At 69.0% G+C, this 24,033-nt stretch overlaps 1 protein-coding gene across 4 annotated transcripts; it reads right to left on the bottom strand.

Moving 5' to 3' along the window:
- Positions 1–5,816: 5,816 nt before the first annotated feature.
- Positions 5,817–19,972, bottom strand: PROM2 (prominin 2). Of its 4 annotated transcripts, XM_071208706.1 has the most exons (25): positions 19,655–19,972; positions 19,193–19,242; positions 18,691–18,893; positions 17,888–18,008; positions 17,571–17,634; positions 17,397–17,486; positions 16,983–17,182; positions 16,552–16,626; positions 15,962–16,025; positions 15,063–15,222; positions 14,195–14,347; positions 13,497–13,620; positions 12,523–12,614; positions 12,063–12,147; positions 10,209–10,355; positions 9,821–9,892; positions 9,138–9,230; positions 8,989–9,042; positions 8,704–8,784; positions 8,444–8,512; positions 7,183–7,272; positions 6,950–7,056; positions 6,728–6,796; positions 6,565–6,583; positions 5,925–5,988 (listed from the first exon to the last, which is right to left on the bottom strand). In XM_071208706.1, exons 1-23 carry the CDS (start codon positions 19,890–19,892, stop codon positions 6,733–6,735), a joined length of 2,496 nt encoding a protein of 831 aa, XP_071064807.1. In that variant the 5' UTR covers positions 19,893–19,972; the 3' UTR covers positions 5,925–5,988; positions 6,565–6,583; positions 6,728–6,732. The 4 variants fall into 4 exon arrangements, with proteins under 4 accessions (XP_058134078.1, XP_071064807.1, XP_058134077.1 ...); XM_058278095.2 differs by lacking the exon at positions 6,565–6,583 and having other exon boundaries at positions 5,817–5,988; XM_058278094.2 differs by lacking the exon at positions 5,925–5,988 and having other exon boundaries at positions 6,468–6,583.
- Between the last annotated feature and the right edge of the window lie 4,061 nt (positions 19,973–24,033).

Raw genomic sequence — 24,033 nt, 5'->3', positions numbered from 1 at the left:
GGGGCCCGGACCCCCCGCGGGCACCACTGCCTGGACACTTCCCACCAGTAGGAGCTCGGGGCGGCTGCCCGCCCCCCGCCAGCCCTGGGCCACGGAAGCCCCCCTGGGCTGCCGCCACAGAACACAGATGTGGGGGCGCGCCCCGTCCACGGCTCTAGCCTGGACCCCCAACCCTGCCCCCGGCCGCCCAAGCCCGGGCTCCTGGGTGGCCCCCCAGTGTCGGGGTGAGCGAGCTTGGGGAGGAGTGGAGGTGGCGGCGCCCTGAAGCCGGGCTCCTCAGGGGCCCGGGGAGCCGAGGCTGTCGCGGTGGGCGTGCGCGAGCACCCGCCCTTTCTCCAGGAGAAGATGGACGTCCAGAAGCTGCTCGGCAGGGGTCAGGCCCAGAGAAGGCCGCGGAGGCGCCCAGGGGCTCACTGCCCTGGGTGGGCAGGCTGGCGGGCTCCAGCTGCATCCCCCGGGGACGGCCCAGCAAGTGGGGAGCAGGCGGGGAGGCGGGGATCACCGAGCCCGGACATGCTGCCCAGAGGCTGTCGCACATCCAGCCGGCGGTGGCCTCCTCTCGGCCCCGGGCGAAGGGGCCGCACCGCCCACCGCAGGTCTCGTTGTTCTTGGGGCGTTGTTCACCCTCCACTTACCCCCCAGGCACCCAAGCCCGGCTCCATGCAGCCCCCAGCTCCCCAGCCCCCTCCCAGGCCTGCTTTGGTCAGGCCCGGCCCTGCGCACCCCGGCAGGGGCCACGAGGACTGCGCACCGGCCTGGGGTCTGGGCCGTCCCCACCCCGCGCCTCTGCTGCGAGCAAGGCCCCGGAGGTGGAGGTGGGCGTCAGCCACGCCAAGCCCCACCCACAGGGGCTCGGGAAGCCTGGGCCAGAGCGGCCGTCCCCCGACGCAGGCCGGGGCTCCCGGGGGCCCCACTCAGCCCGTTGAGCTCCACGCAGCCGTTTTGGGGTCCTGCGCTGGCAGGCGACGCTCCTCGGCAGGGAAATGCCAGGCTCTTGGTCTCCCTGGAGACAGGGCCCCCCTCCCACCCACCCTCCGGGGACGGAGATGGGTGGTGGGTCACGGAGGAAAGGACAGGAGCTTTATTTATTTATTTATTTTTAATTATTTATTTATTTTTAAAAATTACATTTAAAAAATATGAGGTCCCATTCAACCCCACCGCCCCCACCCCCCACTCCCCACAGCAACACTCTCTCCCATCATCGTGACACATCCATTGCACCTGGTAAGTACATCTCTGAGTATCACTGCACCCCATAGTCGATGGTCCACATCATAGCCCACACTCTCCCACGTTCCATCCAGTGGGCCCTGGGGGGATCTACAATGTCCCGTAATTGTCCATGAAGCACCACCCAGGACATCTCCTCGTCCCGAAAACGCCTCCACATCTCATCTCTTCCTCCCATTCCCCAAACCCAGCAACCACCATGGCTACCCTTCCCACACCCATTCCACATTTTCTCTGTGGACATTGGATTGGTTGTGTCCATTGCACATCTATGTCAAGTGGGGGCTTAGATTCCACATGGATACTGGATGCACTCCTGCTTTCAGTTGTAGACACTCTAGGCTTCATGGTGTGGTGGTTGACCTTCTTCAACTCGATGTTAGCTGAGTGGGGTAAGTCCAATAAATCAAAGTGTAGGAGCTGAAGTCTGTTGAGGCTCTGGGCCTGGGTGTCATATTATCAGTCCAGAGATTCAAATCCCCTAAATATATCTAAAACCCCAGCACCAACTACAATTCCAATAAAGTAGCATGCAAGTCTTGTGAAAAGAGATCCCCTCTGAGTACAATTCCATCACGCAGAAATACCAGCTCCAAAGAAGGGCCATCTGCCATGGCAGTGAACCCCATCTGCCATGACCATAGAACCCCTGGGTCTCTTTATTCCTCAAAAGAACCAATACCTGGGGTTGTATCTACTTTATCTGTCTCTCAGATGCTGCTCAGTTGTGCATAAGGGCATTCCTTCTGACAACCTCCAGACTCTTTTTTAGAGACTCATAGCCTTATATTCTCATTTCTCCTTTCCATTTCCCCCTTACATTAGGTCAAACAGCATTTTGAAGTCATGTTATTATATGTAGACAGGGATATTCTGCTGATCCGTGTTAAACCTTTAATTCAAGGTCATTTTCTAGTTGCATCATCAGTTGGTAGTTGATAGTGATCCCTCGGTGCCAGGGAGGCTCATCCCTGGGTGTCGTGTCCCACGCTGGGGGGAATGCATCGCATCTACATGCTGCGTTTGGCTGTGAGAGTGGCCACATTTGAGTAACATGAAGGCTGTCAGGAGGAAACTCCCAGGCACAATGCTACTCTAGGCCTTATTCTTATTGCAGGTGTATAGGCTCAAAAGCATAGCCATTAGTATCAGGAGCCCACTGTTGGGCCCTCCTTCCTTCCTGGTTCTTGCCGTTGCACCTGGGGGACTGCCGCTGCTCCCCCAGGGTCCATGACAGTGACCCCCCGGCCAGGGGCCCAGTACCCCGCCAGCTGTTGTTTTTGTTTCCACTATGAGTATATCTAGACATTACTATAGGGACAGGAGCTTTAAAACAGCTGTGCTCAAGGTGCTCAAGGGAAGTGGACTTGGCCCAGTGGTTAGGGCGTCCGTCTACCACATGTGAGGTCTGCGGTTCAAACCCCGGGCCTCCTTGACCCGTGTGGAGCTGGCCCATGCGCAGTGCTGATGCGCGCAAGGAGCGCCCTGCCATGCAGGGGTGTCCCCCGCGTAGGGGAGCCCCACGCACAAGGAGTGTGCCCCATAAGGAGAGCCGCCCAGTGCAAAAGAAAGTGCAGCCTGCCCAGGAATGGCGCCGTACACATGGATAGCTGACAAAGCAAGATGAAAAGAAACACAGATTCCTGTGCTGCTGATAAGGATAGAAGCAGTCACAGAAGAACACACAGCGAATGGACACAGAGAGCAGACAACTGGGGATGGGAAGGGGAGAGAAATTAAAAAAAAAAAAAAACAGCTGTGCTCAATATGCTCAAATATGTAAAAGACAAACAATTTTGATGGAGAACTGGAAATGATTTTTGATGGTTTCAATTTCAACTCTTTAAAATCCCATTAGGGAAGTGGATGTGGCTCAAGCAGTTGGGCACCTGCCTACCACATGGGAGGTCCTGGGTTCACTTCTCGGTTCCTCCTAAAGAAGATGAGCAGGACAGCAAGCTGGCGCAACAAGGAAACACAAAGAGAGACACAACAGAGCCCGGCGGGAGTCAGGTGACACGGCGCGAGCCAGCCCATCAGCCGAGCCTCGGCTCGTCAACACTGAGGCCAGGATGAGAGTGCCTGCTCCTCGCAGGGTCGCCACAAAGGCAGGCAGGGCCGTGGCCAGGAAGGGACTCTGTGAAACGTGAAAGCCCGACACGCAGTGGGCCTAGCGTTCGGGGTTCCAGCACGTTCCGGGCAGGGCCTCGGGCTCTGTTGACGACCTGCGCGCTGTCCCCTCTCCAGCCCACCCAGTAGTGGTGCCCAGCAGCGATGCCTCCAAACCGAACACCCTTGCGCGGCCAGCGCTCTGTGGACTGGGCCACGGTTTCTGGACACTAATTCTCACAGTGGCGGTGTTTGCCCAATGGCAGCGGGAGGTCAAAGTTAATTTCAGGACCACAACCTCCGATGAGGGTTAGCGGTAACTTCACCCGAATTCCAAGCTGAGAACTGAAAACATCTCTCACACACACACATACACACGTCTGCTTGAGGGCTTGGGGAGCAAACCAGGAAGTGAAGAATCGCACGGAAACTGGGGAAAGAAGGAAACCCAAAGGCATGTGCCTGGCGTTTGGGGCTGCTTGCTCTCTCAGGCGTCTGCAGGTTCCAGAATTTGCTGCTGAGATATGGAGCAGAGCTTGTACTACCCTCTGGGGCAAGGGAGGCAAAACTTAGGCCCACCTGCAGACCTTTCTGCTCGGGGTTGGGATTCCAGAAGGCAACTTTCTAGGAAAAAAAGTGAAATGAACAGAAGTCGGCCCTCCAAGGGCACACAAGCCCAAATTGCTTCAGGCCTCCAAGCAGCTGAAAGTGACCCTCGCTTGCTGGCATCCCAGGCCGCTTCCAGAAGCAGCCATGCATCCTCTTGGAGGAAGATAATTTCATACTAGGTCCAAATTAGTTCCACAGGTTTTCAGATACAACGTGTGGTACGCTACAAAATTTGCCAGGTATGTGAGAGGCAAGACAAAGGTGAAAAAAAACAAGAGGAACAACAGACACTAGAAACAGACCCACGGGGGGTGCCACTGAGCTTTGAAACGTCTGTGCTCAGTATGTTCCAACGTGTAAAAGACAAGCAATTTTGATAGAGAACTGGAAATGATTTTTGACTTTCAATTTCAACTTTAAAATAATCCATTAGGGAAGCAGATGTGGCTCAAGCAGTTGGGTGCCCACCTACCACATGGGAGGTCCTAGGTTCAGTTCCCAGTTCCTCCTGAAGAAGATGAGCAAGACAGAAAGCTGGCGCAACAAGGAAACACAAAGAGAGACACAACAAGCAGGGAGATGTGGCTCAAGCGATTGGGTACCTCCCTCCCACATGGGAGTTCCCAGGTTTGGTTTGGGTGCCTCCTAAAAAGAAGATGAGCAGGGAATGGGCGTGGCTCAACTGATAAAGCATCCGTCTACCATATGAAGAGTCCAGGGTTCGATCCCCAGGACCTCCTGACCCGTGCAATACGCTGGCCCACGTGCAGGGCTGATGCACATAAGGAGTGCTGTGCCACGCAGGAGTGTCCCCGCAATGCAATGCCCCATGCACAAGGAGTGCACCCCATAAGGAGAGCCGCCCCGTGCAAAAAAAAACGCGGCCTGCCCAGGAATGGTGCCGCATACATGGGGAGATGACGCAACAAGATGACACAACAAGAAGACACAGATTCCTGGTGCCGCTGACAAGAATGCAAGCAGACACTTCTAGAAGAACACACAGCAAATGGACACAGAGAGCAGACAACGGGGGGAAGGGAAGAGAAATAAATAAAATAAATCTTTAGGGAAAAAAAAGATGACCAGACAGACAGCAGGTGCAAACAATGGGGTTGGAATTCCAGAGGGCAACTCTTTAGGAGGAAAAGTGGAATAAATAAATATTTTTTTAAAATCCCATTAACTGCATTCTTAAAAGGCAGGGTGCTATTACACTCCCCTGCAGAGGTCAGCAGATGAGCAAGAAGCCAGAAAACCTCTGAGAAAAGCCAAAAGGGGATTGTGCTACACGCTTGTGTGCGATGTGCTTGCAATAGTGACCGTTCGCTGGGAAGGCCCCGTCCCAAGTTCCAGCAGTAGATTTGTCTCTGGTTCGTAAGAGGCGATTTCACGTAGACACACCAGAACTGAGCTGACCACGACCCGAAAGGACTTCCCACCCCGAGAACGAGGACCCGCCGCGGCCCTCTCCTCCGACCGGCCAGACCCCAGCTGGCCCGGCCTCAGCGCATCCTGGTAAAAACCAGCAGCCTCCTCCCGTCGAGCTCTTGTCCTGGGCCAGGCCGCTGCCCAGTGCTTTCCTGCATTCGCACGTCGGCGTTGACTACCCTCTGGAGCCACGATTGTTCTCCCCATTTTACACGTGGAGAAACTGAGGCTGGGAGACCCGAGGCTCTCGTTCACAAGAGCTAAGAGGCTCAGGGCCGAGAGCGAGCCCAGGCCGCCCCCCCACCTGCTGGTGGCCGGGACAAGCCCGCTTGCTGGTCCGAGGTGGCTTGGGATTCTCCAAAAACACTCAGTAAACACCAACTGCACACAGGCCCCAGCCTGGGAGATGCGGTTTCAAGAACCCGGACTCAGACTCAGGAGAGCGACGGCACTTTAATGGACGGGGGTCCCGCCCATCTCTTCTCCTGCTTCCTTCTTGCCTGTTCCTGGGGTCCCGGACACACGGAGGACACGGGCGGCGGGGATGACCACAGCCCCAAGCACGGGAGAAGGGAGGCCGTCGGGCGGCAGCCCCTCCTCGGAGAGCTGAGCAGGTGGGAGGAAGGTGCTGCTGGGAGCCCCGTCCCCTTCCTCGGGACAGCGGGGCCACCCCTAACCCAGGGTGGGGCCCTCACAGCAGGCCTCCCTCGGCCCCCAGGGGCTTCCCCAGCCAGCCCAAGCGGCCACCGCCTGACTGGCCCGGAGACCAGCAAGCAGAGGTGGGGAGAAGTTGGGAAAGGAATTTCCTGGGAGGCAAGGGCTGGGGAGGGGCGAGGCGTGGGGCTGGGGCCAGTGGGGAGGCCAAAGAGGGAGCAGGGCCGGGGGCCTGGGGAGAAGCCGGGGGCGGCACGGGCAGGGGGCGGGAAAGGGCTTCCAAGGGACGGAGAGAAGCCTCTGCCCGTGCTGGTGTACTGCAGCAAGGAGGATAAGGGGCAGACGCTGGGAAGAACCTGCCGCTCACTACATGTTAAGTGCCGAGTGGGGAGGGGGTCCTCAGCAGGGAGGGTGGAGAGGGGACAGGCACGAGGGGCCAGGTGAGGGGCGTGGTGTGACGATCCGGGCGGGGCTCTGGGGTGAAGCTCCCGAAGCCCCGGCCCAGGCTGAGCCCGAGGGGGAGGTCACCTGGCCGCAGCAGGTGCACCTGTTCCGGAGTAAGAACGAAGCAGGGGAGGGGCGGGAGGGGCGCAGGGCTCAGGGCAGAGGGACGGCCAGGCCCCCCACCGGGCCCCGCCTTCCTGCCCCCAGGCCCGGGGCCCCGGATTCCAGCCCCCCTCCGAGGACTCACCCCGGCTACAGCGTCAGGGCGGTGACACGGGGGATGGTGAAGAGCTGAGTCTCCTCGGAGCTGGTGGAGCTGGGGGTCCAGGGAAGTGAGCGAGCCCCCCGTGTCCCGCTCCGCACCCCCAGGGCCAGGGGGGCGCCGGGGAGGGAGGGGGCGGGCCGGCCCTCGGGAGCACCTTCTGGCCCCGGAGCGCAGCCGGGCAGGTCCCGGGCCCGCAGCCCTCACCTGAGGCGCTTCCGGACGGGGCGGAAGTACTTGGCGGCCTTCACGGCGAAGACGACGCTGGGCACGAGCAGGAGGGCGCACCAGGCCAGGCAGAGCCAGGTGGCGTTCTGCGGGGGACAGGCTCGGCGGCTCGCGGGGGGCCAGGGAGGGAGCGGCGCCACGCCCCACGCCCTGCTCACAGGGGGGCCCCCCAGGAGGCCTCGAGGCGAGGCCAGGTGCCTGGGGTCACTCACCCAGGGGTCGGCCAGCATGTCGCACAGGAGCACGCGGCCGTTGTCCAGGGCTCCAGAGAGGGGCTGGCAGGTGGCGATGTGCTGTGTCACCTGCGGTGCAGGACGGGCAGGTGTGCGCAGGTGCCTGGGCTCAGGTGCGCCCACTACTAGAGGGCAGTGCCCAGGCTCAGGTGCACCCGTGACCAGAGGGAGGTGCCCGGGCTCAGGTGTGTCCACTACTAGAGGGCAGTGCCCGGGCTCAGGTGCACCCGTGACCAGAGGGAGGTGCCCGGGCTCAGGTGTGTCCACTACTAGAGGGCAGTGCCCGGGCTCAGGTGCACCCGTGACCAGAGGGAGGTGCCCGGGCTCAGGTGTGTCCACTACTAGAGGGCAGTGCCCGGGCTCAGGTGCACCCGTGACCAGAGGGAGGTGCCCGGGCTCAGGTGTGTCCACTACTAGAGGGCAGTGCCCGGGCTCAGGTGCGCCCGCGTCCTGGGCGGCAGGGGCACACCGCCAGGCTCACTGCTGGGCTCTGGCCCTTTCCACCCTGTTCCCCAGTCGTGTGAAGCCCCTACTGCGTGCCCAGCACTGTGCCGTAAGTCAGTTCTCACTGCAGAAGCAATACGTGTGTGCCGGCACACTCATGCACACACACATGCACACACACCTGCTCAGGGCTCATGTGCACACACATGCACACACATGCACACACATGCTCACAGGCTCATGTGCACACACACATGCACACATACACACGCCTGCTCACAGGCTCTTGTGCACACACACATGCACACACCTGCTCACACGCACACACCTGCTCACAAGCTCTTGTGCACACACATGCACACATGCTCACATGCACACACACGCACACACTTGCTCAAGGCTCTTGTGCACACGCACACACATGCTCACACGCACACACATGCTCGTGTGTTCGCGTGCACACGCACATGCTCCAGGTCGAGCACGACCCCCTGCAGGCCCAGCGCTTCTGGACCCCGGTCAGTGAGGGCCGGCGGGAGGCGCTGAGCGTGAGGGGGCCTGGGGGCCCGGCGCAGACGCTGGGCTGGGGACACCGGACGCCCAGCTCTGCTCTAGCCTTGCGGGGGCAGTGGCTGTGTGGGCAGAGCCGGCGAGCAGGGGCGCAGGCGCCAGACTTCAGAGCTTGGGTTCAGCTGTAAAGACCTGGGGTGCCCCCCGTGGCTCTGGGCAGGGGAGGGCCGAGCAGCGTGACCGGGTCCCCGGGGGTGGGCGACAGTGGGCCTGAGCCTGCACTCACCTCCTCCCGCACCCAGGCCACGTACTGGGAGAAGTAGCCCATCTCCCGGGCCAGGAGGCACTCGCTTTCCTGCAGGAGGAGAGGCTGGGCCTCGGGGTCCCAGAAGCAGCCGCCCCGGGGCCAGCGCCACAGCACCGGGGAGTGCAGCCAGGGGGAAGGCCGGGGGCCCGGGCGCCTCGCCCCACCCCGAGCTCCGAGCTCCGGGGCGGCCCCCCCCCCCGCCCCGAGCTGCGGGGCGGCCCCCCGCTGCCCCCACTCACGTTCCTCAGGATGCTGGCGGCCCGGGCAGGCAGGTCCCCTTTCAGGTACGTGACCCTGCCCAGGACCTCCGAGGTTTCCACCTGGGGGGGGGGGCTCAGCTCAGGGCCAGGGGCCCGCTTCCCTCCAAAAGCAGACCATCTCCCCGGGCCCGGGGGCCGGGGCCGCCCACTGCCCACCACCCACCCACTCGTCCCTTCAACAGGGCCCGCTCCCGGCCCCACGCTCGCCCTCCAGGCTCCCTCCTTCAGGCTGCTCGGACCCCTGCCCCCCCCACCGGCAGCCACCTGGAGACCGGGCGCGGTGGATGCCAGGGCCTGGACGCTGAGGTTGAGCTTCGCCTGTGGGCAAGAGGGCGGGCTGGGGGCATGGTTCTCGGGAGCCCCCTCCCCTCGCTGCCCGCCCCCCGGCCCCAGGCTCCCGGCCCTGAACTCACCACGAGGCCCTGCTGGGGCAGGACCCGCTCCCGGTAGAGGCTGCGCAGCGCCCGGGCCGCCTCCTGCAGCTGCAGCCCCAGCGCCACGTTGCCCTGGGGGGGGTGGGGGCCGCGCTCAGAAGGGCGCCAGCTGGGCAGGAAGCCTTGGCCCATGGCCCCTGCCTGAGCCCAGAGGCCAGACATGCCGCGGTGAGGCCGGGGGGCCCTCCTGAGGCTCTGGGGCACGGGGGCCTCCACCCCGCTGTTCCGGCCCCGCCTGGCCTGGTGGGTGCCCCAGCCAGCCCCGGGCCGCTGCTGGGGATGTGACGCGCAGAGGGGACTTCCTGAGCGCTGGTGTCTATCTACGCAAGACGCTCTTTTCCCAGCAGAGCTGACGCCCCTGTGGGGCCACTGGCCTGACCCCTGGCCCGTCGCGTGGTGCCTGCCCCAGCGCCTTCCGCACGCGGCGTGTGCTTAGCAACGCCGGTGGACCTGCGGGACGCCGGGCCCGCTACGCCGTCGGGTCCACTCAGCCCTGGGGGCAGACGACGTGCCCTTCATGGATGAGGAAACCGAGGCACGGGCCTGTGAACGACTGGCCCACGGCCAGGCAGCCGGCTGGCGGCAGGGCCCACACCGCAGCGCCCGCGAGCGCCCCCACCCCCACTCCAGAGCCCCCACCCCCGGGGTCTCGGCCCCCTCACTTGGGCCCGGGCCAGCCCCTCCAACTCCTGGGCCAGCGTCTCCACGTCCACGGTCACCACCGGCTTCCGGATCTGGGGGGAGACGGGAGAGGCCGAGCCAGGATGAGCCCCCAGCCCCCGAGTTCCCAGGGAAAAGGCTGGACCTGCTAGAAACGTGCCGGCCTGTCCAGAGGCCCCGCAGCCCCCACGGCGGGCCCCGCCGGGACACGCCAGACGCCGCCCTCCCCGGGGAAAAGGGCTGCGCGGTGGGCTGACGCGGTCAGAAGCGGCAGCGGTTTCAGCACCACGGACAGCGCCGCGGGCGCCGGGCGGCACCGGGACGGGCCTGGGGGCGGAGGACATGCCCCGCGGGCTGGGGAGGGTGGAGGGGGGGCCGCCGGCCGCTGACCTGTGCGAGGAAGTCGGCGTAGGGCACCTGCTCGAGCCCGCTGCGCCGCAGGGCCTCCAGGTCGCGGCGGGCGGCCGGGCTCAGCAGGTCCAGGTCGCGCACGTCCACCTGCAGGCGCCGCAGTTCCTGCCGCAGCTTGGCTGTGTACTGGGGGAGAGGGCACGGGGCGGGCTGGAGCTGCTCCCGGGGACCCGGCACCCCTCCCGCCCTCCTGCCGGCCCCCTGGCGCCCCTCTGGCTCCTGGACATGGATGCAGACCCTCCCCGAGCACCGGCCAGGCCAGGTCCGCCCGGTCACGTGTCCTGGTGAGCACACCCTCCCGGCGCCTGTGGCTCGGACCGCCGGCTCACGGGCCTGCTCGGGTCCTGGACGGCCTGCGCCCCAACAAGCCGTCAGCGCCCAGGGCGGAGGCTCGCAGGCGGGGGGGCTCGGCGAGCATTTGTCGAACGTGTGATCAGACGGATGGACGCAACTGCACGTCCAGGACGGACCACGGTTTAAAGAGAGGCCCCTGGCCTCTTCCTGATATCGCAGGAAGAGTCCTAAAAGTTGTGAAATTCAGTGCCAGCCTATTACAGATGAGCCACCAAGCCAGAGAGAGTTCTAGAACTGGTGCCAGCTTTGCACTCCCTCTCGTCCCTCCGTGCCACCACCCCCAAGGAAGGAAAAGCCCTGAGCCTGGCGGAGGCAGGGTCTGGGGGCAGCCTCAGCAGGGCTGGGCCGGGCACGGGCCGCCATGCCCTCGGGGGCCCTGGACAGCCGCTGTGCCTCCAGACAGCTCGCTCGTGAGCTCTCCAGGGCAAGTACTCTTGAGGTTCCCTTGGTGAGGTGCCGGGCGGCCTGAACCTGAGCCACCTCTGCCCTCCCAGGGCCGCCCGAGGGCCAGGCCTCCCCAGCGAGCAGGGCAGGGGCGCCTTCTGCCAAGGACCCCCGCTGCAACACCCCCCGGCCCGCTCATGGGCCCCCCACTGGCTAGAGACCCCGAGCGAGGCGACAGCTGTGGCGCGAGGCCAACGGGCTGCGGCTCCACAGCATCGTCATGGGGCTGGGTTTGGAGCTTGGGACCCTCTGGCCGGGCCGCCCCAAGGGCGCGACCAGGCGCTGGACCCCAGGGGAGCCGGGGGTTGCCCGGGGACGAGACGACGCAAAGAAGAGAACGGCCTGCTCTGCGTGGCGGCGGGTGGGGAAACGGGAGTTCACAGGATTTGATCGGAATGGAGAGGCCCGGGTCCCTGGTGTCCAGGTGGGTCCCCCACCTCACTTGGGAGAGGACGGGAAAGCAGGGGGCGGTCTACACACGCTCAAGCCCCCTCGAGAGCGAGCTCTTCCTCCGCTTTGACAGCATCAATGCGATCCCCCAGGCCTGCACACCTCGTCCTGGGGAGCCCCATGGCGAGAGGACGGGTCTAGGGGTCAGCTTGGGGGCTGGAACCCTGCCACCAGCCCTACTGGCCGTGGGCTCTCAGCAGGCGACCCTTGCGCCGCCGCCTCCTCCCTCTGCGCCGCCGCCTCCTCCCTCTGCGCCGCCGCCTCCTCCCTCTGCGCCGCCGCCTCCTCCCTCTGCGCCGCCACCTCCTCCCTCTGTGCCACGGCCTCCCTCTGCGCCGCCACCTTTCCCGCTGCCCCCGAGCAGGAGCGCCCAGCCGGGGGCCTGTCCGGGGCAAGGACTCTCCCCTCCGGGCCGTCCGCGCCCTCAGCTGGGCTCGCTGCCCCTGCCCAGGGCTCAGCCGTGAGCGCCTCCCACACCTGTCCCCACGCGGCCGCAGCCCCCAGGCACCTCGGTCAACTCTGAGGAGGGGGTGCCTCTGGGGAAGAGCCGAGGAGCGGGCCGTGCGGGCAGGGCCCAGGCCTCACCTGGCTGATGTCCAGGTGCCTCTCCAGGTCGTAGGAGTCATTGAGCTGCAGGACCCTCCAGAGTGCGGCCCCTTCTCTGCACTGCCTGGGAGGGGCGCGGGCAGTGGGGGCTGACTGCACCTGGGGCGCCGGCCTCGCCCGCCCCAGCAACCCCCCCAGCTTCGCCCGCCACCCCCCGGGCTCACCCCCCCCTCACGCCTCGCCCGCCCGCCCCCCCCCCCCGCTCCCGGCCCCCTGGCCTCACCACATCCCCCCTGCCTCGCCCCCTCTGCCCTCCCCCCACCCGGCCTCACCCGCCCCCCACTCCCGGCCCCCCGGCCTCACCCCACCCCCGGTCTTGCCTGCCCCCGCCCCCTCCGGCCTCACAGCACCCCCCCACCTCGCCCGCCCCCCCCCCTGCTCCCGGCCCCCTGGCCTCACCCCCCCTCGCCCGCCCCCGCCCCCACCCCCGCCCGCTCACTGGTAGGCCAGGCGGACGCTGACGTTCTTCCTCAGCCCCAGCAGGTGGGACAGGTTCAAGGATGCCGGCAGGTTCCCCGGGGTGTCTGCAAACTGGGGGCACAGCAGGGAGATGGGCCTGGAGCGGGTGGGCCGAGCCCAGGCCAGGGACCCTGGGACCCCTGCCCAGCCTGACTCAAACCAGCACTGGCTCTACTGCCCCCAGGGGCTCTTCCCACAAGCTCCAGGGAGGGTGGGCACAGCCCCTGCGGGGAGCACGTGGGAGCAGGTGGGAAGGGGGAGCAGGCGGGAGCAGGTGGGAGCAGGTGGGAAGGGGCAGCAGGCGGGAGCAGGTGGGAGCAGGTGTGAAAGGGGGGAGCAGGCGGGAGCACGTGGGAGCAGGCGAGAAGGGGGGAGCACGTGGGAGCAGGTGGGGAGGGGGGAGCAGGCAGGAGCAGGCGGGAGCACGTGGGAGCAGGTGGGAAGGGGCAGCAGGCGGGAGCAGGTGGGAGCAGGTGTGAAAGGGGGGAGCAGGCGGGAGCACGTGGGAGCAGGCGAGAAGGGGGGAGCACGTGGGAGCAGGTGGGGAGGGGGGAGCAGGCAGGAGCAGGCGGGAGCACGTGGGAGCAGGTGGGAAGGGGCAGCAGGCGGGAGCAGGTGGGAGACGTGGCAGCAGGTGGGAGCACGTGGGAGCAGGTGGGAAGGGGCAGCAGGCGGGAGCAGGTGGGAGACGTGGCAGCAGGTGGGAGCAGGTGGGAGCAGGTGGGAAGGGGCAGCAGGCGGGAGCAAGCGGGAGCTCGCGGGAGCCAGGGTTCCCTGTTCCTAGGCTCAGTGTTAGGACAGGGGGTCCCGGGGCAAAGAAGCAAGCCCGTAGGGGGATGCCCGAGGGCCCCGCCTGGACCCCAGGGACTTGTGGGCTGCCCCCCGCCCCTACCTGGTGGTTTGCTGCCCCCCCACCCCGGGCTCCAGGCCCCCCCCCGCCCCGCGCAGGCGCACCTCGTAGAGCTCGCCGCGCGCCCAGCCCCGGCACACCAGCGTCTGCACGTTGCCGCCCAGCAGGAAGGCGGCGAGGACCAGCAGGACGAGGGGGGCGGCGAGGAGGAAGCCGAGGCCCGCGCCCCTGGGGAGGCGGAGCGGGGGCTGCGGGCCTGGACCACCGCCCCCCGCATCCAGCCCACCTCCCGGGCCAGCGCCCGGCCAGCGCCCCAGGGGGAGGCCGAGGGCGCAGCCCCGCAGCAGGAGGGGCTCGGAGCCCCCAGCCCCGCCGCGGCGCCATCGCGGCCCGGCCGCGGCTCTGCTGCAGAGCCAGCCCCCCCCGCCCCCTCCTCAGGCTGAGCCCCCGGGGCGACCCCCAGCAGGGACAGCACCACGGCCCCGCCCAGGCTCGGAGGGGGCAACGCAGCTGGTTTCCGGGCCCCTGCGCGCCCCTCTGGCCACACCCTGCGCGGTGGACAGCGGCACCAGCGGGTGCGGCAGCCAGCCTCGGGCGCTGGGTTAAGAAGGACTTCGAGGCTGTGCGGCTCGCGGGAAAGCATGCGGGGCCCGGGAAGGCTGCGGGCCGGGCAGGGAGGGCGCCTCTCACTCCTGCTCGGCCAGCCCTTCAGCCGCAGGACCCCGGCGAGTCAGCGCCACCACGCCCAGGCTCGGTCCCCGGGACGCTGCTCCCGCAGCCCCCGCGCCCCACCCGTCCTTACGCCATGAGGAGGCGGGCCCCCGCCTCGGCCCTGGGCTCCGCGTGGCTGGGGTCCTCCCGGGTGGCAAGTCCCCAGGTGCCCAGGCCGAGGCCCAGCAGGTTACAGGCCACGACGAGCAGGAGAGCGGAGCACAGCACGCAGCCCGCGATCCACCTGCACAAGGGCAGTGGTCAGCGGGGAGCAGCAGCGCCAGGGAGTGGGGGACAGGGAAGGGGGACCGGTCAGTGCCAGGGAGGGCAGGGGCAGGGAAGGTGGGGGCACTGTGGGCCAGCACAGGCCACATGGGGAAAGCAGGGCTGGGTGGGGCCGCTGGCCAGTGGCGGGGACAGCAAGCTCCTGGGGCCTCGTTGCCCCATGGGGTCCACGGGCACACAGCCAGGGGCTGACAGGGGCCGGCCATGCAGCCCAGGTGGCTGAGCAGCTCAGCTGTCCCCCCTCGGGCCCCACTGCCCCTCTTGGGTCCCGCTGTGCCCCCTCGTGTCCTGCTGTCCCCCCCCGGGGTCCCACTGTACCCCCCCAGGTCCCGCTGACCCCCCCAGGGTCCTGCTATCCCCCTCTGGGTCCCGCTGCCCCCCCCAGGATCCCACTGTACCCCCCAGGGTCCTGCTGCCCCCCCAGGTCCCACTGTACCCCCCAGGGTCCTGCTGCCCCCCCAGGTCCCACTGTACCCCCGGGTCCCGCTGTCCCTCCCGGGTCCTGCTGACCCCCCCAGGGTCCTGCTATCCCCCTCTGGGTCCCGCTGCCCCCCCCAGGGTCCCACTGTACCCCCCAGGGTCCTGCTGCCCCCCCCAGGTCCCACTGTACCCCTGGGTCCCTCTGTCCCTCCCGGGTCCTGCTGCCCCCGGTCCCGCTGCCCCCTGCCCGGCACCTGTAGCGCTCGTATCTCTGTGCCTCCCGCAGGTAGGGGCGACTGCCCCGCGCGGCCTCCCCCAGGGCCTGGCTCCAGCGCGAGGCGGCCTCGGAGCCCGGGAAGGCTCGGGCCAGCGTCCGCAGCTCCTCCGGCTGCCGGGCCACTGCCTTCTGCAGCTCTGCCCGAAGTGCCGCAGTTCAGGGAGGGGGCAGGGGTCCAGTGGAGAGGGCGGGGCAGGGAGGAGGCCTGGGGTCCACAGGCAGGGGCACTCCCTGCAGGGCCCAGCCAGGGCTGCCTTCACCCCCCAAAATCCTGTTTAGACGAGGCTCCCCGGCCACTGCGAGAAAGCCCCCGAGGGGCCCTGCCAGCTCCTCGCTGAGCCACCTCCTGGGCAGGGGGGGCCTGCTGGACAGGGACAGGGTGGGGCCTGTTTGATGGGGCAGGACCTCCTGGGCAGGGGCGGGGCCTGCTGGTTGGGGGTTCTGCTGGACAGGGGCGGGGCCTGCTGGGCGGGGGTTCTACTGGACAGGGGCAGGTTTGCTGGGCAGGGGCGGGGCCTACTGGACAGGGGCGGGGCCTGCTAGGCAGGGGCGGGGCCTCCTGGGCAGGGGCGGGGCCTGCTGGGCAGGGGTGGGGCCTCCTGGGCAGGGGCAGGGCCTGCTGGTTGGGGGTTCTACTGGACAGGGGCAGGTTTGCTGGGCAGGGGCGGGGCCTGCTAGACGGGGTTCTGCTGGGCAGGGGCGGGGCCTGCTGGTTGGGGGTTCTACTGGACAGGGGCAGGTTTGCTGGGCAGGGGCGGGGCCTGCTAGACGGGGTTCTGCTGGGCAGGGGCGGGGCCTGCTGGTTGGGGGTTCTACTGGACAGGGGCAGGTTTGCTGGGCAGGGGCGGGGCCTGCTGGGCGGGGGCGGGGCCTCACCTCGGACCACGTCGGCCGTCTGCAGGGCGGCCAGGAGCGGGAGGTTGTTGAAGGTGCTGTTTTCCTGCAGGAACCCAGGGGGGCCGTTCAACGTGCCCTCCCCCGGGCTCCCAGGTGGGGGAACCCAAAGCCCCCAGGCCTAGAGGGAGCATCCCCTTCGGAGGTGCCAGCTTGGGGGACAGGCTTCCCCTCGTCCCCCTGGTCACTGCCCCCACGCCCTCTGCCCAGCCTGCCTCCCCTCAAAACCTGGCCTCACGCAGACCCCACCCCTCCACCCGCACCCCAGGGTCCTCTCCTCTCTCCGTCCAGCCCGCACACGGCCACCAGGCCCCTCCCCAAGCTGCAGCCACAGGCCCGCCCCCACGCTCAGGGCTCCTCCCCTCCCCCACCTGCCCCTCACCTCCCCCCTCCAGGGCTCGGCTCTCCTTGCCCTGCTCCATGCCTCCCGCCCGCCCCAGCCCAGGGCGCCCACCTGCCTGGTGGTCTCCGAGCGACCCGAGCGCAGGTCTGCCCGGGCTCCTGCCTGGGGAAGGGGGAGACCGAGGACCCCTCTGGCGAGGTGGGAGAGCCGGACAGCCGGGGCCACTCACCTCCCGGACCATGCGGGAGAAGTTGGCCTCCGGGGCACCCTTCAGCCGGAGCAGGACGTCGGCCACGGGAGGCAGCTGCAGTGGGGGGTGTCAGGCACTCCATGAAGAGGCCTGAGAGGGGTCCCTGGGGAGAACGGGGCAGCAGGGGACCCCCGGGGACCTCGTGTGTAAGATGGGGACCACTGCACACTCCTGCCCTGGGAGGCAGCGGGCTTGGGGAGCTGATGCACGAGAAGCACGTGGCCAGGACGTGGTCAGGTGTGGCCCAGGCCACGACCCCGGGCACAGGCAGAAAGGGCAGAGAGAGGATGGGGGGGCGGTACGGGGGGGTGGGGAGTCTCGTAGGAACACTCAGCACCCCCCCCAGGCGCCCAGGGGCTCCCGGGGCAGCACAGCAGCCCCGGCTCTGGGGGCCCGTCCTGGGCCCACACCTGGCTGAAGTCCGCTCCCAGCTCCAGGGCGCCCGCCATGCCCAGGGCATCCGCACAGCCCCGGCAGCCGGGCTCCTGCAGCAGGGCGAGGAGGTGGTCCCGGTGCGCCCCCACGGCCGGGCGCAGGTCGTCCTGCCTCTCCTGCAGCCCCACCGAGGTGGCGTTCAGGGCCTGGAGGTGGTCCACGGACACCTGCAGGGCTGCGGCACCCCGTGGCCTGAGCAGCCTCTGAGGCCTGGGGTGGGCCATCCCCCACCCTCCCGGGCCTCCCCCAGGCCCCCCTCCCTTCTCAGCCCTCCCCTGCCTCCCCCGCCCTTCCCGGCCCTCCCCTGCCCTGCCACAGCAAGGCAGGGCGGCAAAGCAGGGAGGAGTGCGGGGGCGCCCGGGACCCCTGCATGCTGCCCACGTGCTCACCGTGGCCCAGGCTGAGCACCGAGGCCAGCGCCGGGTGCACCGTGCTCCTGAGCTGGCTGTGGAGGGTGCTCCCGAGGCTCACGCCGACACCTGGGGCACAGGAGATGTGCAGGGCCGGTCCCCGCCAGCCCCCCAGGCCAGAGCCCCCCGCCCCTGCCCGCCCATGCGCCTCACCGTCCAGCTCCTCCAGGACGCGCTGCTGGGGAAGGGAGAACTGCCGGGCCAGCGCCTGCAGCTCCTGGACAGGTACACGTTGTGAGGCTGCCCCGCTGTCCCCCGGCCCCCCGGCCCCCCAGCCCCTCAGCCCCCCAGCCCGGCCTGGGTCCCCCAGCTCCCCCCCGCCCCGACCTGAGGCTGCCCCGGGCACCCCCGACCGTCACCCCTGGGCCCCCTCCAGCGTGGGGACTGGCGGTGTGAGCAGGAAGGGCTGCTGGGCCTGCGCAGAGGCTCATGGACCCCGCTGGGAGCCCGGCCCGGCCCGGAGGACTCACCTGCGGGACATCGGCCACCAGCCCGCCCAGGCTGAGCAGCGTCTCAGGCACGGCCTCCACGCTGGGGCCCATCTCCGCGTGCACGCGCTGGCTGGTGGCGAAGGCGCAGGCCACACCCACCCTGGGGGGCAGGGGGTGGGGGGTGGCTGTGGCTATGGGTGCCTGGGGCTGCCGGAACCCCCATTGGGCCTCCCCCACCTGGGCCTCCCCCTACCTGGGCCTCCCTTCACCTGGGCCTCCCCCTACCTGGGCTGCCCAACCTCCACCTGAGCCTCCCCCAACCTGGATCTCCTACTTGTGCCTCCCATCCCCGCCACCTGGGTCTCCCCCCACCTGAGCCTTCCCCTACCACCTGGACCTCCCCCCACCTGGATCTCCCCCCACCTGAGCCTTCCACCACCATCTGGGCCTCCCCCCACCTGAGTCACCCAACCCCCACCTGGACCTCCTCCCACCTGGGCCTGCCCCCATCTGGGCTGCCCACCTGCCACCTGGGCTTCCCCCCACCTGAGTCACTCAACCTCCCACCTGGACCGCCCCCCACCTGGGCCTGCCCCACCTGGGCCACCCGCTCCCTACCTGGGCCTCCTCCCACCCAGGACTCCCCTCACCTGAGCCTCCCCGCCCCCCCACCTTGGCCTCCCCCCACCTGGGCTGCCCACCCCCCACCTGGGCCTGCCCCACCTGGGCCGCCCGCCCCCCACCTGGGCCTCCCCCCACCTGAGCCTCACCCCACCACCTGGACCTCCCCCCACCTGGGCCTGCCCCCACCTGGACCTCCCCCCACCTGGGCCGGCCCTCACAGCAGCACGACGGTGGTCCCCAGCAGGAAGGCCACGAGGGCGCCGCGCTGACACGCCAGCGCCTTGTGCTCCGTCTTCACGCGGCCCCCACAGCGCCGGCGCCCGCGGCAGCAGCAGAGGCAGAGCCCGGCGGCCGGCATGCCCAGGAGGTAGAGGGCCGCGACGGCGGCGCAGGCCACGTAGCCCGCCTCGTACCGCACCACCTGGGGGCGGCCAGGCCTGAGGGGCTGAGCCCCCCCGCCCCCACACACCCCACACCCCCCGGCCCAGGAGGGGATGCGAAAGCGGCAGGCCGGAACCTCGAGGGGCGCGGGGCCTGGTGGACGGCCACCCCCACGTGAGGGGGGCAAGGGTGGGGCTTCCTGGATTCCCCACGGCCAGGAGGGGTGGCACAGGGCCCGGAGCCCAGGTCTGGGGGGTGCCAGCCCGAGACCCCCGGCAGGTGCCCCCGGGCCTGTCGACCTCCCGCCCCGCTGCCCCGGCCCCCGCTGCCCCCGCTCACCTCCTCCAGGCGCAAGGAGGCGGGTTCGTTCAGCAGGGCCTTCACCAGCTCTGCGGGCAGGAGCCGGGCGGGCCGGGGTCACAGCCGCCGTGCCACCCCTCCCCCACGCCGGGCCCCCGCCCCGCGGCTCCGGGAAGGACGGCACCGCCGCGGCCCTCTGCCCTCCTGCCGTGGGGGGCCGGCAGCCCTGTCCCCCTGGACCGTGCGGTGCAGCCACCAGCCTGGGCACAGCGGGCGAGGGGCTGGGGCCACCCTGTCCCCCTCCCGGCTCCCTCTCCTCTCCCGGTCCTCCCCCCCATCCAGGGAGCCCCGGGAAACCACAGCCGGGCCTTGGCGAACTTCTAACGCAACAGCCTCTGCTTCACAAAGGGGAAACTGAGGCTCAGCGGGAAAAGGTCGCCTCCAGTGCGGCCGGGGCAGAGACTTCGGGGCGCGAGGGCGGTGGGCGCGGGGCGCACTCACCGGCGGGGAAGGGGTTGCGCTGCACCGCCGCCAGGAAGCCGCGTGCGGCGCCGTAGAGCGGGTCCAGCGGCCCCGGCGGGCGCACGCGGGGGGCCAGCCAGCGGGCCCGCGCCGCGGGGGCGAACGCCAGGCGCTCGGGAGGCCCGAGCGACCCGCAGGCCGCGGCGCCCGGCGCGGGCAGGCTCAGAGCCAGCGCCAGGCCCAGCAGGGGTGCGGGGAGGCCCCGCGCGCGCGCCATGGGGTCGGCGGGGGGCGAAGGGGCGGCCGCAGCGGGGCCGGACGGCGGCGGTGCGGGCGAGCGCGGGCCAGGGCGCGCATCCTTCGCGGCCGCCCCCTCCCGCGGGCCTGGCCCTCCAAACCGGTTCGACAGGTTGGGGCGCCCGGATTCCCGGCGTCCGCCCAGAGCCGCAGGGGCAGGGGAGGAGGCTGCAGGGGGCCTGGCTCCCCCCTCCCCCCCGTGCCCGCCTCTCCCCGCTGCCCTCTCCCCCCATGGCCCTCGCCCCTGCCCTCTCCCCTCCCCAGTTCCCTCCCCCCCCAGGCCTCTCCCCCCAGCCTTTCCCCCCCTGTCCTCTTCCCCCCAGCCCCCTCCCCCCTCTGCCCTACTATGCCTGGGGCGTGGCTGCCTGGGAGCTGGGTGGGGGCCCCAGTGTCCCGGGACTATCTAGGGTGGCCTGGATTTCCAGCACCGCCATCCCGTCCGTCCGGTCCGGGGCCTCGTGGCGCCCTGGCCCCAGGCAGGGACCCCTCGGGCTCTCCAGCACTGCTCACGGGGGTCAGCCGCACAGCCCCATGGGAGGGCGCGTCCCCCAGAGGTGTGCCCTTTGGCACGAGACCTCCGACCCTCACGGCGTGTGAGGACGCGCGAGACGCGCCTGCACAGCTCTGTCCTGGAAGCGGCTGTGCCCGGGGCTCGGAAGGGCGGGCGAGGCAGGGGCTGCCGGGAAGTCCCCCTGGCCAGTGCCGAGGCGGCACAAGGAGCGGCTCAGAGATGCAGGTGGTCCCTTTTGACCTGAAACCCCCACACGACGGGTTAGGGGTGCGGAGGGCGGGTCCGGGGGCGGGGGCTGAGAGCAGGGCCTGCCCAGGCGGCTCTCGGCGGCTTCCCCTCCTCGCTGCTGTCCCCCCGGTTTCTGGGCAGGGACTGCTGTGAGCGCCCGCGGCAGCCCCTCTCCCTGCCCTGGGGGCCTGGCGTGCTCTCCTGGCACCGCAGCGACCGGCCCACGGGGCTCAGGTCTGCACCGGCCACGGGGTCTGTCAGGGGTCAAGGGCACGCTGCCGTGTCCCCTTAATAACGGGGTGTAGAGGAAACGGGCCCTGCTTGAAGGGTGCTCAGAGCCGAGGACGGGGCAGCGCGGAGCAGCCGCCGGGGCCAGGGGGCGGGGGCGGGCTCCAGGGACGGGGGCGGCACTGCCCAGGGTGCGGGGTGGGAGGCCGGGCCACCCTGCCGGGGCCTGCCGGGACGCGGGCGCGGCGCTCGCTCTGCCTCTCCCCTGGCCTCCCCTCCGCGCCCGCGTCCGCTGGAGGCGCCCTGGCCTCTCCCGGCGCCCCCCCCGCCCCCGTCCGGCCCGGCAGGGGCTCCCTAGCTGCAGCTCCGGGGGCGGCCACGGGCCACGCTCCGCTCTCGTGGGTTGCTGTGATTAAGGCTGTCGGCGTGCGCCACCCTTGCTCGTTAAGCGTCGGATGAAAACACCGCGAGCGTAGCCCTCAGCCTGGAGCTGGGAAGGCCAAGGCCGGCGGAGAATCTGCTTATGTGACGGGCGTGGAAACTGAGGCACAGAGGAAGGGCTTTCCGGAGGCAGCTGCTGAGGCAGGAGCCAGCGCCCAGTCTGCCTCGTCATCCCCTGGAGAGCAGGGGCCAGGGTGCCGGGGGCCGGGCAGGAGGAGCTGGGCGCTATGCAGCGGCGGGAGAGCGGGGACCGGCCCAGCGCGGGGGTGGCCCTGGCGGCACCCAGGTGGGAGGGCGGAAGGGTGTGGGGAGGGGGCCGCCGGCCTTTGTGAGCACCCCGCCGCCCCCTCCTGCTGACCGGCGCCGCCTGCCCCCCGGCCTTCTTGGCTCACGCAGGAGCAGCTGCCCTCTCCCCTGGGAGCTCTTCCCGCCCTGACTCACACGTTCCCAGAAGTCGGGGAGCCCTGCGGCGCGGAGGGCGGCCAGGTGCCAGCCGCCGGGCGGGAGAGGTGGTACGGGCAGCCCCCGAGGTGCGGCAGGTGCTTCCGCCTGACCTCAGGTGTCCAGGCCGTGCCCTGGGAATGGGTCAAAAATCAATCGCAGGGACAAAGACACTCCTAAGACCCCCAAGGCAGGAGCTCAGCCGTGGTCCGTCAACACTTCTTTTTAAAGACTCATTTTATTTATTTATTTCTCCCCCGCCCCTCCCCATTGCTTGCGCTCACTGTCTGCTCTCTGTGTCTGCTCGTCTTCTTTTGGGAGGGAGACACCCAATCACTTGGGCCTCCTACTCCCTGCTTGTTGCGTCTCTCATTGTGTTTCCTCATTGCATCATCTTGTTGCATCAGCTCACCACGCAAGCCTGTCGCATCAGCCTGCTGTCTTGCTCATCTTCTCCAGGAGGTACTGGGAACTGAACTCAGGACCTCTTTGTGGTAGGTGGGTGCCCAACTGCCTGAGCCACATCCACTTCCCTGTCAATACTCTTGATGGCAAGACTCAGAGCCCCACTTGGGGCAGCCAGAGGGTTTAAAAGCAGGGACTTAGTAAAGGGACACAAAGGCACATGTCATGCCGAGGACGGCCACGCCGGGCCTGGGACGGGATCTCCATGGGAGGCTGCCGGCCTCCGTCCTGGGGCCTCCTTCAGGCCGGCGCCTCTCCCTGCCACCTTGCACCCAGCCAAGGAGCCACCACCGAGGCCGTCTCCCTGCAGCACCGCAGGCTCGGCCCTGCGTCCAGCGGGGAAGCCGGCTGCCCGGCGCAAGCCTGGCCGCTGAGCACAGCCTCACAGAGGGGAGGGCGCACGGGGACGCCCTGGGAGGGGAGGTGACCGCTCGACGGAGCGGCCTCCGGGAGCTCATTCCCCGGGAGAGCAGGCGTGAGCGCCACCCGCGCGTCCTGAGAAGCAGCGCGAGGGAGCAGGGGGCGCCCGGCGGGGCGCGGTGGGGCCTGCGCCATGTCCACCCCCACTTCCTGCAGCTGGTCCCCGGCGCCCCCCAGGAGGGACCGTTGAGGAGCTTCTGAAGTGCCGGCCGGGAGGTCGAGGCCGGGTCGGGGGCAGCAGCGCCCAGGTGGGGCCCGAGGCCGTCCCCTGGACGCCACAGGCCCGGCCACCAGCCCTGGCCGCGGCCACTGAGCGGCCCCAGCCACTGCCCTGCCTACCAGGCGACCCTGCCCGGGGGAGGAGAGCACAGCCGCCCCGACGCCTGCGAGGTCACGGCGCTCCTGTCCCCCCCCAGGCCCCTCGGAAGTGGGTCCGCGGCGCTCCCGGGGCAGGCTGGGTGGGTGCCTTTCTGAGCTGCTCTCGGAGGGAGGGTCTTTCCTCTTGGACCGGCGTGGGCCGGTGGGAACGAGCGTCCCGGCGTGACCGGCGTCGAGCTGCCGCTTACCTGGCCTGAGGCACGGTCACCGCTGCTGGGGAGGGGGTGCTAGATGCCACCCCTGCCTGCGGCCACCTGCCGCCTGCGGCCACCTGCACGCCTCCCCACCCCCAGGGCCAGGTGAAAAGGGTGTGGGGAGGGGGCCAGGTGGCAGCCCCCCAGCTGCACAGGGGGTGGCGGCCCCCCAGCTGCACAGGGGGTAGAGGGCCCCCCCAGCTGCTTTCAGGGGTGGCGGTCCCCCACTGCAAGGGGGCAGCTGACGGCGGGGAGGAGGGGCTGCAGGCGGGAAGCCCCTCTCGGGAAGCCCGCGCTGGCCGCCAGCTGGAGTTTGGGAATGGCAGGGACCCCAGCTCGTCTGTGGACGCAGAGCACCCCCCGCCCAGGTCCAGGCGGCCCGTGAGGTCGGCGCTCCTGGGGGGTCGGCGCTCTCTGCGGTGGAGCTCCTGGGGGGCCCGTGCGGCATCAGGAAGGCCGGCGGGTCAGCGACGAGGGCGCCCCCCGCGGAGGGCCCCGGCGCCAGCGGGCTCTGACCCGCGGTCTCTGGAGCGCGGGCACGGCCTGCCCAGCTCGCGCCGCGGCCTCCTGCCCCTCGCGGGGTGCTGGGTCCGGCCCGGGCGGGGGGCGGGGGCGAGGCTCCCGCGTGGCCATCTTGGGGCGGCGAGGGCGTGGGTGCCGCGATGAGCTCGGGGAGCCCAGGCTCCTGCCCACCCAGCAGCGCCGTCGCCCCCCAGCGCGGTGGTTCCCGCGGTCCCCGGGGCCCCCAGCCCGTGTGGGCAGGCTCCGCCCCGGCGGCACCCCCTGCCAGAGCCGCAGCCTCTGCCCTGGCCCCG

Source organism: Dasypus novemcinctus, chromosome 17 (genome assembly GCF_030445035.2).
Source record: "Dasypus novemcinctus isolate mDasNov1 chromosome 17, mDasNov1.1.hap2, whole genome shotgun sequence".
In the NCBI taxonomy this organism is placed as follows: Eukaryota; Metazoa; Chordata; class Mammalia; order Cingulata; family Dasypodidae; genus Dasypus; species Dasypus novemcinctus.
Note: the sequence above shows the minus strand (reverse complement) of the source record. Positions and strands in the feature narration are given on the sequence as shown.

Excerpts from the sequence above, each read along its gene's own strand:
- PROM2 (XM_058278095.2), bottom strand. The coding sequence starts at position 19,892 with ATGGCGCGCGCGCGGGGCCTCCCCGCACCCCTGCTGGGCCTGGCGCTG. Across the intron at positions 17,487-17,570 it reads CGTCCTGGAGGAGCTGGACG|GTGTCGGCGTGAGCCTCGGG; the intron begins GTGAGGCGCATG and ends CCTGTGCCCCAG. Across the intron at positions 9,893-10,208 it reads ACGCCGACTTCCTCGCACAG|ATCCGGAAGCCGGTGGTGAC; the intron begins GTCAGCGGCCGG and ends GTCTCCCCCCAG.